Source organism: Coturnix japonica, chromosome 2, assembly GCF_054131305.1.
Source record: "Coturnix japonica strain WE chromosome 2, WE-NBRP24, whole genome shotgun sequence".
NCBI lineage: Eukaryota > Metazoa > Chordata > Aves > Galliformes > Phasianidae > Coturnix > Coturnix japonica.
In genome coordinates, this window is record NC_140664.1 from 134,595,326 (window position 1) to 134,611,169 (window position 15,844).

At 38.4% G+C, this 15,844-nt stretch overlaps 1 protein-coding gene across 17 annotated transcripts in view; it reads right to left on the reverse strand.

The window, feature by feature from the left end:
* The window catches only part of LOC107308775 (sodium channel protein type 5 subunit alpha-like), a 196,032-nt gene that overhangs the window by 128,192 nt on the left and 51,996 nt on the right, over nt 1-15,844 (reverse strand). For 14 of the 17 annotated variants that reach the window (XM_085539041.1, XM_085539042.1, XM_085539040.1 and 11 more), the window contains exons 6-7: nt 15,712-15,803; nt 7,571-7,801 (exon numbers count right to left, since the gene is read on the reverse strand). In XM_085539041.1, the coding sequence (XP_085395167.1) occupies nt 7,571-7,801; nt 15,712-15,803 (323 nt within the window). The remainder of the gene's footprint in view (nt 1-7,570; nt 7,802-15,711; nt 15,804-15,844) is intronic. The other 3 variants (XM_085539044.1, XM_085539036.1, XM_085539045.1) reach the window with 1 other exon arrangement.

Consider the following 15,844-nt stretch of genomic DNA (forward strand, 5'->3'; position numbering starts at 1 on the left):
CTCTTTACACAAGTGTAATTATATATATATATATATTATCACACTTGTGTAAAGAGCAGTGTTCAAATATCATTAGTCACTGCCCAGAGTAGAGTCCTCTGGCTGACTTTCTAACAAAAACTTTAGAGAGGTGTCTGTTATCTTGGACTATTTATTGCAGCCATACGGGTGCACGCTGGTTGGAGAATTTCCCTCTGTGCTACGGCTGGCATGGAGTACTGACAGCCAACAAATAGACAGATCCAAATTTAAAATGCAGTTCAGAAAGCCCCGTCACCTTACAGTTGTGATGTGTGACACAGAAACGAAATAGATAACACCCCTTCCTCACCCTTTTGCCCACCGGCACAAACACACCGTACCTCCTGGTAATATATAATAATTAAAATGAATCCTTGCTGCACTTGCTGTGTGCACACTGTGTCACTCACAGTGAAATCTCTAATAAATGAAATTGAGTTTGAAGATGAAAAATGTGCCTCTCACAAAAGCGATGGAACAGGCTGTATTAAGGGTATTATTAGGGAAGAATGCTTGGGAATAAATGGCACTGCCAGTTAGTTCTTCCCTGCTAAAAGGGGTTGTAAATAATTATAATAATGAAGTACTCTCCTGTTGCTCACCCCTGACAGGGGATCTGGTTCTCTTCCTCTCTTCCCTGGCATGTGCTGTTGTCAGTGCCCCTGCTGAGTTTTAGAATCATGGAATTGGTTGGAAGGGACTCCTGCCACTTTCATAGAATCACAGAGTGGCCTGGGTTGAAAAGGACCACAATGATCATCCAGTTTCAACCCCCTGCTATGTGCAGGGTTGCCAGCCACCAGACCAGGCTGCCCAGAGCCACATCCAGCCAGGCCTTGAATGTCTCCAGGGATGGGGCATCCATAACCTCCTTGGGCAACCTGTTCCAGCGCATCACCACCCCTCTCAGTGAAGAACTTCCTCTAAAGAAACAGGAGAAGTTAATTGTGAGGACATTATGGGAAAAGAGTCTAACAGATACTCCATCAAGGTTGCCACAGCATGGCATGGAGACCACATCAACCCCTTAAGCATTTTGAGCCAAGTGATGCAGGAGACAACACCAAGCAATAAACACAGGGTGCTGGCTTTCAGTAATCTTCAGATCCCCTCCTTTCATGCCCATGTCTGGTCAGTCACAGACCCATACGCCTGGAGCTGAAGGCTGTGCAGTGTATAACTAAAAGCATATTTAGTGCCACTTGTTTAGACAAGTGCTTCACATGAATAGGCAGCAAAATGCTGAAGTGCGGGCTCTGAAAGTTTTGTAGAGGGCCGTTTTGTTGTGTTTTATAGATATATATATGTGCGTGTATATATCACATAAAGGAATTCAGATCAAAAGATGCTACAAGGGTTGAATGCATTTGTGATTACAGACAGATGCCAAACACACACACACACACACACACACACATATATACAGAAGAAAACACTCTTGCTTGCATTGTGATAAAGAAACCAGATGAATTGGATCAAAAACTGACTGGGAAACAAAAGTTTGAGATGAAAAATCATTGTGTCTCTGAAGGCTAAGAGGGCTATGCCTGCACTGCTTTAGTACAAGTACAAATGAAAGAGAGGGTGAGCAGAGAGGTGAGAAAATCTACTGACGGCACAGTATTTTCCAGGTAAGTCAAGTCCAAGGCCAGGACTGAATGAGGAACACTACAGAGGCCTACACCACTAAGAAAATAGGTGGAGAAAGGCAAAGGCAGATACTGTGTCCTCAGAATGTGAAGTAAAGCAAAAGAGAAAATCTCACCCAACCATAACCCTGTTAAGTTTTAAGCTCTCTGCAACAGTTCAGGTTAGAGATTTGTGCTTCTGTGGAATAATAAGCTGTGAAGAAAGAAAAATGTAACGCTGAGATGCAGGAGGAAAGGGATGCAGCGCCATATTGGAGCAAAATTGCCAATGTATAAACCAGTGGCTTGTGTCATCCAGAAGACTCCAGGGGGCCATTCTGAGCCAAAGACAGATGTTGCCTAAGGTAAACCAAACTGAGTGAGCCTGGCAACTCCCATGTTCCATCCCCACCTCAGTTGGGTGAATTCTGCACTGATGGAAAGTATCAGGAGAAAATATTTCTTAATGTTTAAAGCCAGGACAATAAGAGAAAGCAGTGGTGTGAGCTGTTCTGCGCTCGTAGGCTGCTCAGAGTTAAAAGACAGAGCTACCTCCCACCTTAGCAAGGCTTGCTATTGCTGAGCCCACAGCAAGCAGAAGTCCATGGAGATGCTCCAAGGGGCACAGAAATGGTTCTTTCAAGTGCTCCTTTGAATAGCACTGTCTGGGTCAAGTGGTATGTTCTTTGGTAGCTTATGAGCAATTTGAGGGTGCAGGAAAATTCTCAGACAGCTGGGTTTCATCTTTTGTGGCAGGTCCTTCCTCTAGAAGATTTCTCTATGAGCAATAATAATGCATCAACAAGAGCAAAAGAAATGTATCTGGAGGACACATCCTTCTTTTCTACAAACTGTTCCAAAGCCCTTTCACCACAAAGTTAAAAAATAATGTTGTTGGATTGTTAGGAAGAGGTTGTATTGGATACACCAGCACAGCACCTGTGCATCTCTGAACCTTGTACTACTTCTGGCTCCTTCTTTTTCTATGTACCTTAAAACATAGAAGTGCACGGGTACAATACTCACGTTAATAACACATCACTGTATTAATGTTTGAGCATTTACTAAGCAATTTATCAGAAGATCCACAGCACCTGCACAAAGCCACAACATTTACTGTTAACGGTGGAGTAATGCGAGTAGATTCCATCCTGACAAGCGCCGTATGAAAGCTGAGAGTGGTTCTTTGTCTTAATCATTGATTCGCACACAATCATACATAATAAAACACCTCTTCCAGTCTCAACCTGATTTATTGCTTCCCTCTTTTCTCCCACCTCCATAATTACTCATCCAACACTCACTGTCTTCTATTACCACCTCAGACAACACCTAAAACACTTCAGCGCTTCCCAAACACGATGCATCTATTATGTAACTTGGACATCATTATTTTTTATACTCTTCTCATGCAGTTTCAGAATATCTCTTTGTACAGCTCAATTTCAGTGATTCTTAAAGCGAAAATGAAGCAACTCTCCAGGCAGAGCTAACAACTGGGCATGAGAGTTAGAAAAAATATATGTGTAGACACACATCTACATACACACACCTATATTTTTACATACTCACATATGCATGCCTAGACATCCTTGCTTTATTGGCCTTATTTTATTGGCCCATTTTATCTAGGACATCAAAGAGGAGGATGTGGAAAGACTTTTGAAGTATTTTATATTGACTGCTGGGATGGAACTGCCCTGATTCAGCAGCTCTGAGCAGTCAGGCTGGCTCTGATTGCATTCACACCTCATGCAAGAGCCACAAGCCTGAGACCCCTTCTTCAGCCAAGAAGACCATAATTCTGATGGGTAGCACATCACCGTTCAGCAAGCTGCTCTATAAACAGAGGCTACCTATGAAGAGTTCACACGCTCGTCTACCTTAGGTATCTAATATGGCTGGTTTACTTGGACCACCTCCCTAAAATGTCTATTATGGGTTAGAGATAAGAAATGAAACAGGCTCCTCCAAAGGGCTCCTCAGAAACTTTCTTCTCCAAATCTTTCTTATTGCTTGGTTAGATGTATTTGGGATCTGCAGAGTCTAGGACATAAACTTAATGTATAGAAACATCTTCCTAATAAAGAACTCAAAGTAACTATGATTATTTTAGGTGACCATATAGACACTGAGTTAAACTGTATATAGGTATTTCCTTTTCTCAGACCTCCAGTATGACTTCAGAAAAAGAGAAAAAGCACTGTCATGAAATGAGTGCCAGAAAGCACTCTGTAATAAGAAATAGCAACCTTGAAAAGTCTATTTTTAAGCTATAAAAGTGGCAGGTAATTCCTCCTGCCAACAAGTTAATAAAACTTTAACAATACTATTATTGTTATTGTTGTCCACAGCATGGACAATAGTGTTTTATTTCACTTTACAAGACACCAATTTAGAGAGAAAACATACATAGCACATTCAGAACCTCTCAATTAAGGTATTTAGTTTAAAGGAAAAGAAAACGCGGGGTTTTGAGACTACTGCTTTAAGAATGTTTTAATAATATTTTTACTATATTTTTAAGGGTTTTTTCTTCAGTATTTCATTTGTGCTCAATACTCAGTCTGAACTTTGTTCTACAAAAGCACACACGATTTAAACTCAGATTCCTACTCACTATTTACTGATGAGTCAATAATCCATTTTAGTAATGGAACACATAAATTACATTAAAAATTCTATAATCATCAGCCAGGAGACTCAACTACTTTCAGTCCTTTGGTACATCTTTTACTCTCTCTAAACCAGTGACAGTTCTGAGTTCATATACCTTTCAGTCCACTCTGACTCATACATTCATAGAGCTTCACTTCATAAAATACGCCTTTAATTTTAACACCACAACCTAAGGCTTTTAAGCATGCTATTTCCAGCTAATTTCCTAGAAATCTTTACAAGTATTGGAACTAACCTTGTAGTTCTGCAGTCACCTGGCATTTCTAAACCATTAGCCCTCCTAAAGATAACTGGTAGCTTAATAATTTTGATATTGATATACTGATCAGATGATTTTCACATTGCCATGGATGTAAACTATCCTATTTTGCACTTTATTTCCCTTTATTTTATTTTCATATATGCTGCATCTACAACTTCATATTATCAGGTTTATTATTAATATCTACAAATAATCCTCTTTGGTCCTCTGTAGTCCTTTAGCAAATCTAGAAATGCAGATATGAAAAATAAAATCACTTATCATTAGCCGGTATTTTCCCAGATGAATTAGTTATATCTGTATTTTTAACTCTGCACAGACTGTAGCATTAGCATTTGACATCAAGATATTCTTAGCCTAAATCTATCTACTAGATAGATATCTATCTAGTAAAAGGAATGGGAAAGTCCTCCTCTTCATCATGAAATATGCCCACTGAAAGGCAATTTTTTGACATGCATCTTTGCTGTGAGTAGACAGTAAGGAGATAAGTAGATGTCTCACCCTGCCATGACTGCCATACATAAACTGAGAAACCATCGGCATGTGACCAGGCAAAGTTTCTCTCACAGAATTAAGCTTTCAGTGACAATGATAAAAAATAAAAAATAAAAAAAATACAAGTCCTCTTTTTGATAGAGAAAACAAAAATATTCAGTGTCATTTCTGTATTCCAGAATTTAGCCATTGGGGAACCTGAATGAAATAAATCTCTGTGAATTCTCCCATTGAATCCCCAGGCACAAGGCTTTTGACTCTTGTTTTTCTAAGGTGCCTGGCATTTCCTTCACTCGCAATAGCCATTGGAATCTGCAATTTCAGAGGTGTTATTATAAACCTCTGGTAGTGCTTAGTTTTTTCCTTTCTGGTGGATTGTTGTTTTTATTGTTATTACTATTATTCCTTCTCCAAAATGAGTTACTCAGCTGCACTGGTTTTGAATTCTCCAAGGAGCTTCTGTAATTGTCTATATTCTCTTTGAATGAACTTTGCTATCTCAGTTTGACCAATTCTCTTCTCTAGATCATCCTCAGAATAAACAGTGACACCACTCTGTATCTTAATATATTCAGCTTTTTATTTAATTTGGTCTGCCCACACTTTAATTTAACTGTATATATTGCTTAATTCCCTGAAGTACTTGAAATTTGGACTGTTATTAAATTGTGGCCAGTACTACTCTGTTAAACAGTCACTTCATTTCACCATAATGCTTATGCAAAATGGAATATAAAACACTATTCCATCTAGTTACAAAGTGAGCCAGTCCTTCCATTTCTGAATTGCTTCAGCGTAATAGTCAACATTTAATGAAAATCCTACTTAATATTGTTCTTCCTAGTCTAATTGCTGAGCCACTTTCTTCAGCTTTTCAAAAAATACTTCATTATTCTTATTTTGAGGTCAGTACATTTTCCTGATAGATCTGCTTTTCTTCTACTTCTTCAGTGGCCTTTTGTACTGACTCTTTGTTTCAACTATTCAAACAATTCTTGTCCATCTGTTGTAATTGACAGCCATTTGCCATAATGCACTACATCTTTATTTTCCAATATTATGAAAACATGAAAACATCAATTGTCAGTGTTATTGCATACTATTAATACCGCATGGTCAAACCTTAATTCGCTTTAATCAACCATCTCAACAAGTTGATAATCTTTGCAATAGGGAAATCCACTCTAGTGATAACACTCGTAGCTTCATGACCATATTAACCATAGCTGGATTTACTAAAATAGCATCCCTCAAGTTCTCCACATCAGCACCATGCAAATAAACTTGTCTAAGGCATGTTGGAGCAGATGCAGAATCCCTCCCATTTAAAGCAGTGCTGCAGCAGGCCTTGAGAGTAACTCTTTTTTTTTATTAAAGACAACGAGTGTTGCATTTACCCTTCTTCCACTCTCAGAGAACTGGATTATCTTCACAGCTCCATTACATAAAATCATAATGTAATATCCCAAGTTGGAAGGGATCCATAAGGATCAGGAGCCTGACTCGGGTATACACTGCAGACAACTGGGGTAGAGAAATGAGGACTGTTGGGTCCCCATCATAAGAGCAGAGATACTCTATGTTATTTCCCACCAATGAAATTTTCAGTTAATGAGTATACTATGGTGTTGATTCTTCCCAAAATAAATAAAATACCAAAAGTCACTGAACACCAGCTCCCAGAAAGGCACACTGGTCTGGTTGCTTCCTTCTCTTGAGAGTATCATTTAATGTTATCAGATATGAGCCAACGTCCACTGCAGTCACTGGGAATTGTCTTGTGTTTATGAGGGTTTTATAGCAAGCCCAGCTAATTGCTGGGTTCCCTGTTTACATTCTGAAGTTTATTCACATGAAAAGCATTTCTCTTTCTTTTTGTTTGTTTGTTTTAATTTATGTTAATAAATGAGTTCAGTGAACCTATTTCATTGTAACTCAAAGTCTAGCAGACTGTAGAGTATTAAAAATTGCTTTGAACTAGAAAATAAGTCTTTTGATAATAAACATCACAGCACCAGATACTGTAGGATGGTCCAATCCAGATAATGAGTTAAGACCCTAATAGCATGAAATTTCCTTAAAAAAATGCTCCTGGGATTTTTCAATATAATAAATGCTCAGCTTTGCTGTTAGATTTTTAAGACTTTCAATTCAAAGTTTCAAGTTTTGCCATAAGATTATACAGCTATAAATGATCTTAAAGGAACAGCACACAGAAGAGACCTACAAACAGAGCTGAAATTTTGGATATACCCTAAAGCTGTGAAAATCGTTGGCGAGGCGACAAGGTGCTCAGCCAGCATTAGGAAAGCACTAGGAAACTTTCAGCGTGAACTGTGAAGGCACAGTAGAAAACACTACCCAATCTTTCCAAACCACATCAACACAGTGAAGACGTAGTCACAGCCACATCTGCTGTATCTGCATCTGTTGTACCAATCAGTACTGACTGATTTGATAATAAACAAGATAAAGAATTTACCTGGATCATTAAGAAATTCCTCTGAGTTGTTCCATGTTCTGCCATCCAAGTACAACGTGCCATTGGTGAAGTTAAACTGCGTGTAGTCCCTCACACACTTGTGTCTCAAGTTGCCCATAAAGAGCTGGAGGCCTATGAGGGCAAAGACACTCAAGCAGAAAACGGTCAGGATCATCACATCAGCAAGTTTCTTAACAGACTGGATAAGTGCACCTACAATGGTCTTCAGTCCTAGGGAGATAAAAGCCAATAGTTTATGGATTGAGACGCTGAAAGATATGTACAGATACTTTTTATGATGAAAATCTGTATAGAAGGAAAAATTGGAAGGGTTTCTATTACACGTTTGTAATTTGACAGCGGAAACAGGAGACAAGTGATCACCATGAACACTCAGTTTGGTTTGCTATCATCTGGACAAAAGTCTTGGTGTTGCTCTTACACAAATACTCATTTAAAAATGAATTGAAAGATCTGGATGGAGGAACAGTGAGAAAAGAAAATAATCATGGTTAAAGAAAGTACGAAAAGTCTTTTATATATTCATGGAGCTGCAGTAAAGACTGTAAAACCTAAATCCCACTGACTTTTGAGAACATTAATTAGTTTTAACCAGTTGGGTGATTGATAACTTTATCCCTCACTTAAACAGATAAAGAAGCATGGAAATGTTATTTGTTGCCTGATTATTTGACATTTTTTAGTGCCAGATTCTGCTCACTGTTCTCACATGAGTAATTCCTCTCCCTTCAATTCATTTGCTTGAGACAACAAAAATTTGGGATTAGAAGAAAACCAAATAATATGGACAACCAAGTAAATCCAGTGGAAACACTGTAAAATAACCTGAGATTCCAGTAATACCTGGGCAAAGTGAATCATTTTATAATATGCTAATGGAGATAAATCATCTTATTATAATCACCAAAGGTTTTAGTAACACATACTGTCTTCTGTTTCAGTCTAATTTCATCCTATAACACTAGATTCATATTATTATCCTGTAAGCATATAGATATAAATAATTATACTGTTTTCCAAATGAGTATTATTTGCTTGTTAGGGATATCAGCACTATCTGAGCTGGTTGCATGACGTCAATACAACAAAACCTACTTTATAACCCCTTCTATAGAGTGCCTCCTGTAGTTGGACATTAATACCAACTGCTCAATGGTAGCAGATTTGTTGTTTCTTTACTACGTACATTTAATGAATACTCAGTAAGTAGTAACCAGTGCTTCTGATAATCAGTGTTACTAGTATGGCAGCAGTAAAAGAAAGTGAGTTAAATAGAAAAATAGAAAATGCAAAGAGGAAACATGAGGAATTCTCCTGGGCAATACTCAGAAGCATGTAGAATTGCTCACTGAATATGAACATACACATTAAATCTCAGTTCCCTGGAATTCCACCCCAAGAGTCTGGCAGTAATGAAGGTTGAGTTAGTGCTGTATAATTTAAAATAATGTAAAAAACGTACTTCAGGGTGTGTAGGAAGGCAAAATGCATTTTTGGTCTTGCTTAAAATTGTAGATAAAGTAATGGGAAATCATAGATCCTTAAAGGAAGATAATCTGCTAGAATGGAACCCAGGTCTAGCCATCCCAAATTTAGCAGCCTAAAATATTGCAGTCCCGCATAAGGCATTGCAATTAGGTTAACCTATAAATGGTATTAATGACTATAAAATGGTCTTCCAACCAAATGGAACTGAATCTGATGTGGGGAAAAACACTGTCTCTAAATTCTGTGCTTGCTTCTTCAAAGATAGTTCGTGCCACAACACACACACACAAAAAAAAAAAAAAAAAAAAAAGGTAAAGGCTCAAAAGTTCCCTCCTCTGTATAAAAACAAGGCAAAAGATATTGCAGTACAAATTCTACTCAAAAGCTGGATATTCATGGGATCAGCACTCCTTGACAGAAACAGATTTTGAAGATGTGGTCAGTTCTGTTCAGGTATCTATATGAAAGTTAGCTTTGAACTTCCTGTGTTCATTTCTAGGTTTGATGACCAATTTTGATTCATAAATGAAAAGCATAGCTTTTCCGTTAGTCTAGTCTTGGGTAAACTTTATGTCTGAAGTTAAACAGGTTTTAGTTGTAGTGCAATTCTGAAGGGCTTTCCTGTGTCTCACCCTCACCCAGCTATGAGACTGCTATTAAACAAACAACGAGGTGGGAAAAAAGGAATATAATTTATAAATGCAATATTTATTTTATACTCCAATATTATGACATTTTCTCTGTGACTTTCAGTGTCAGCTGTCCTTTAAACACACAGATGTTTCTTCCCTGAAGCTGGTGGAACAGGAAATCTGAACGCAAACTGAGCTTTAAAAAAGGGAAAATGGCCAAACCACAAATTCTTTTGCTTCAGTGCCCTCTGTGAAATCCCTGCAGTACATTCATTTGTTTGTAATACAAATACCAGCTTGGGGCCTGCATTTGTACCACTCAAGTACACTAATTAATCTTATTCACATTAGCTAAGACAATGGGAGAACTAATGTAAATAGGGATAATATTGGGAAACAAGACCTACAAGGCACTAGTCACCAGTAAAGACTATCTGCTTTCAAATGCAGACCCAGTTATTGTTAATTTCAAGGTCATTTCATGAAACACACTTTTCTCAGTTTACTTACTGAGGTTTTAAATAGAAGACTATTCCTATGCTGTTTGTTTTGTAAGTTAATTCCTTGCAGATATCAAATAATTTCTTTACAAGAGGGCTTTCTGCTTCACTTTTTTTTTCTATTTTATTTTTTTAAATAGCATATAGACTTGTGAGCAGCTCAGGAATGCTTTACTAATACAATTGCTGTAATTAATGACCACTTAAAAATAACTTGTACTCTGTCTTCTGGAAATTTGTTGCAACTTTTTAAGAAAATAACTTCAGGAGTTGTATACTTACAGTCTAACTGTGTTATTTTCTCACTCTTTAAAAAGAAAATTTGCCCATAAAGTTAAATAGCATCCATCAAGTCGCTTGGCACAATCCATTGCTAGTGTTTAAATCACCATTCATTTCATCTTCCTGTGTATGGTGAATTGGAGGGTGAAGGGTAAATAAGGACAACCAGAACCTCTTGCAGGTGCTCCACATTGCTCTGAAGCAATCCCCGTGTTTTGTAAAAGCAATGCTAGATACACTCAAATTTAGAGTGCTGCTAAATCTTCTAGACAAATAATCCTCCTTTGAAATATTGCCAATCAGAGCACTGCAATATAGCTTAACAGAAGTTACTATTTATGGGGCATTAAAGGCATTTACTTAATTCTTGCAAGTCAAACACCAAACCAGGCATCATGCAGCAAAAACAGAGGAGCTGATCTAGAGCTGAGTAACGTCTGTATCTGTTAATGACTATGGGGCTGTGGATTACTCTTACTGGAGTAATCAGCACAGTGGCCTCCCGAATCACTGAATTCTTCCCACGCTTCTGGGCCAAATCCTGCTTGCGAGACATGAGTAACATCAAAGCACCCAAAGTCAGTGGGATGAGGGCTGTACAGGCAGACTGACACCTGCAGAAAGCAAGAAGGATTTGGCCCAATCATTCCTGTTAACACTGGTAGAAATTAATACATTCAGAAGTTAATCAAATAATCAGTTTCCAAATGCAAATCAGAAACCATAGAAAATGCAAGCAACACCAAACAATGAGAAATGGCAAGATCCCACAACACCGTCCATTCCTCCTTTGAGATGTGAGAAAGTATTAGCATAATGACATCCAAACCAGATGTTGGCAATCACCTACAGAACATTGGACACTTCCGTTCACAGTCTGAAAATCAGTAGGGAGAAAAAGCAAAAACAAATCCAGGGTGTGTCTTGCACTGTGACTGCCTTTTCCTGGTCTTGTTCTCTCAAAGATGTGCATGTGCCTTGTACATATCTGCATGAGTCACGTACACATACAGAGAGAAGAGCTTGCTCTCAATTACCATCCTTTGTCACCTGCCATGATGAGCATATTTTGTCATCAGCCACTGACACATGGAGCAGCAAAGAGTTTAATACCATGTTGGCAAACTTGAAAGGCTGTCAGTGTTTCTGTAGACCATCTCTGCATGAAAATGTGACTGTCAGGCCAGTCTCCAAGGAAGATGCAAATATATCATGTATTTCTCAACTAGCTTCTCCCTGAGCCATGTGATTTGCCCATCATAAGGACAAAACCTATCTTTCTGTAGGGGGACTTCGGTGAGATTCAAGCAGTGATCAAGGGTCAAACTCCTCCACACAGCCTTAATTCTTGCACTTCAAGCTTCTGTTCTGGCTATCAGTGAAGTACTGGATAACATTCACAGCACTATTTATAGTCTTTAGACTAACACTAAATCAAACGGGAGCTGGATCAGGCCCCAAAGTGCCTTGGCCCAATTTTCTGTGAGGTCACCTTTTGCCTGTATCCTGTTATTTTGTGTGAAATGTCTGTGAAGTGCACGACTGCTCTAGAAAGAGCAGAAGAGCTTCTCTGGCACTTCACAAAATGGCAATGTCCACAATGACCTCCATTTTGAGGCTCTTGTTGAGGGGGCATTGAAGGATATACCTTAGGGCTCTGAATTACCTCAGTTATTCATTATCATAAAAATATCGGTGATTTGCATGCAGATAAATTATTGGAGACCTCCAAAATCACAGAAAAGATTCCTGTTGAGTACATTGGGATTTGGAGACAGGCTGGGGAAACTTCAGGGGGTTGTCCTATAGCTGATCACAGTTTCTATCTAGAAGGAAAATAAATGAATCTGGTTGCCATGGCAGTGAGCAAGATGCTAATTAATAAATAAAACCACTGAGAGTTAAAGGTTTTACATTCCCAAGCAGAGATGTTTGCTATTTCTAAGAACCTGAACATAAGGGATATATGAAGAAATTAACAGCATTTTTATGCAACAAGTCTAGATAAACAGCTTATCAGCTACAGTACAAAGCTCGTCTTCCCTGGTATCATGGGAAACTGGAAAACAGAATGAAATGGGTGTACTTAGTGACCCAATACCGTATTGGTAATGCACCAAGAGAGTGTGAGGTTGAATGGGGTCAGGAGATGCCAGCATGACACCAAGTAGGTGTAGCCCTGGATGCCTACAGAGCAGGAAGCACAGCTTACTGCTAAATACTAACATTTATGTTGCTGAATCTGGACCTGAAACCTTTCTCCTAGGGCAAAAGTAAAGGTAATGAGTTGAGCTAAGCACAGCCCTGAACAAGGAGAGTGGACTCAAAGTTTGAGAGATCATTTTAAATCCTATGAGTGCACATCCCCTAAAAATCCCTGTGCCTGCTTGTGCACTTAGAGCAAGGTATTAAAGATAAGTGAGATTTTTAAAAGCACTAATTGTTAGCTTTGTCGACTCCCTCTGGAGTCAATACTGAAACTCATTGATTTCAAGTGAAGCAGAATGCCTTTCAAAACCAGCCTCTAAGTGCTTTGCTGGACAGAAGCCTTACGCTGTGGAGGACTTGGCCTGCTACTTTTGAAAAGCAATTTCACTGAGCACGCTGAGCCCAAGTACGTTTGTGCAGACATAACTACCCGATAGAGAAGCATGATCAATTTTATTGAGGAAAAGCTCAGATATTTGCAAAGGAGAGTGCATTTCAGCACTTCTCTCTGAAGACAGAAGAAAAAAAGCTCACCTTTTCTGCTATCCACAGCAGATGCACCCAAAAATCTTACAAAAGATAGCAGCGTTCATTATCTCTTCATTTATAGCCCACTGTGGAATTATATTTCATCCTAGCACAAGCCTATCTCACTGTCAAAAACTCAGATTGAAATCCAAGTAAACACAGCATCGTGCCCAATATTTCTTTGTTAGACATATAGACATATATTAGACATATATTTAACATGTCTGACCGAAAGAAAAAATGAACTAGTTCCTCTGAAACTATATATTAAAAAAATTAGAATAGGAAAAGAAAAAGCGTATCCTTGTTTTACAGGCAGCTAAGTGATCCTTAGCAATTTGTAGCTCTCAACAACTATAATTTAAACATGCTTAGGGTGCAGGTAATCTTGACAATAAAATTTAAGGGCCAGATACTTTATTTGCATATCATTATGCAGCCACGTCAGCAAATAATTCATTACAAGTACCTAAAAATGCAATTATCAAAAGGATAATTCCATAGGAAGAAAGAAAACAAGAAAACTTGAGTTACTATGTATCACTCTAATAAATAATATTTGTCTTTTTTTTTTTTTTCCTATTAACACATAAATGGAACAAATCTGTATTCATTATCATTGAAGGGCTTTAGTGGACTTTAAAATAAAGCTTTTCTGAATATCTCTGTTCTCCTCATCAAATGAAAAACAGCCATGGTTTATCACTTTATATAAAGCCAGATGCAGAACATCAGAAAATAGCTGTATATGTAACTCAGCAAAATTGACAGGCTCTGCTCTGAAGAAGCACAAGATTGAGACAAGATGGAAAGTGAAAGATGTCCCCTGGAGAAAGCTGTCCCTCCAAGTTAGCCTTCAAATCACTAGCAAGGGAAGCTAGGAAACTCTGCTTTTCTTTCTGATTACCATCCCACATGATCTGCAAAACTGCTCAACTTGCTGTTCAGCTTTATTCTTTAAAAGCTAAATTCTGACCTATACTTTCACTAAAAAGTAGATTTATTTTTCAATATATTCACTGATTTCATTACAGTAATGTAAGAGCAATGGAGCAAACCCTTGGCCCATGTGTACATTTCTTCAATCCCTCAATTCCAGAATCCCCATTTCCACTTTACATTCTTTTTAAGTGTTGGTGATTAGTCCCTAGATGTTTATGCCTTGGCTTTTGTACAAGTTTGTTCCATTATATACAAGTGACATTTTGATAGGAAGAGAGGGAATGGCCTCAAGTTGTTCCAGGGGAGGTTCAGGTTGGATGTTAGGCACAATTTCTTTTCAGAAAGAGTGGTAATGCAGTGACACAGACTGCCCAGGGAGGTGGTGCAGTCACCGTCACTGGAGATGTTCCAGAATCCTGGAGATGTGACACTGAAGACATGGTCAATGGGCAACACTGATAGTAGTTGGTTGGCTGGACTAGAGGTCTCTTCCAACCTGAATGATTCTATGATTCTACAATAATGCAGGTGTGCATAATACAGTGGATGGCCAAACCTTTCTAATCCTAAAGAGCTGTGAACAAGAATCTGAGCAATCTCAATGCTGTGTACATTTTTGATGTGTGATTGCCAGCATCTGTTCAGGATTATCACCAATAGGATCTACCATGCACGGTTTTTGCTATCTTCTCTACCTTGTCATGCAGGTTGGAGATGTTAAACACTGAGGCTGAATGAGACCTGTCCATAGATAATGCTCAGCAAGAATTTATCATAACATGGTTAGTCCTTACTGGACTGCATAAATTACTAAACAAAAAGTATTATTACCATTTTCAAAAACAGAAATAAAATAGGTCATAAGCAATGAAAAATAAGAGTTTCTTTCACTACCAGACACGTATGAAAACTGTTACATTTTGTTGGGGGTGGCTGTGCTGGAATCATGGTTTTTAATATGTAAGAAAATGTGATTTGGTGAAATGCTCCACCAAAATTAATGATGGAACTTTTCTGTTCTATTCAAGATCTGAAATTTAAGCGCTGTTTCTACAGCGAGCAGATGTACAAGCAATAGGGCAAATCATTCTACCTGTGCTTCCAGTTGTGAAACTCATAGCACAGACTAGGATTCCTCTTTTGATGTGCTCTTAAACACAAATACACACCTTGAGGTCATTCACCTCCCATTTTTAAAATCAATATCTGAAGACTTTAAAAGAGTTTTGTTGCCATTCTCACACCATTCTTAAACAGCACTTTGTGTCTCTGATTCACGAGCCACTGCATGTAGCATGTCTTCCAGCAGCACTCATTTTAGTGAGGTCTGTACTTTTGGAAACACTCTAATTCCTTCTGCCCACAGAAATGGTATTGGGAAATGTATCAGAGACAGGTATTCTATTGACAGGTCACATTCCCTACATTCCTCCATTTCCTGATCAGTATCTATGGTTAAGTCACTTGTATTGACTGTGATTACTACTGGAAATGGCATGTAGGCTTTAATGGCAGCCGGAGTGTTTAACCTGGTTTTCACCTGAAATGACTGAGATTGTTTTCAGCGCCCGCAGTACTCTGAACGTTCGCAAGGCTGAGACATTGCCCAGGTCCACAAATTCAGTTATGTATCTGTAACAAGGGAAAGTCACACACAGACAATGACAAAACAC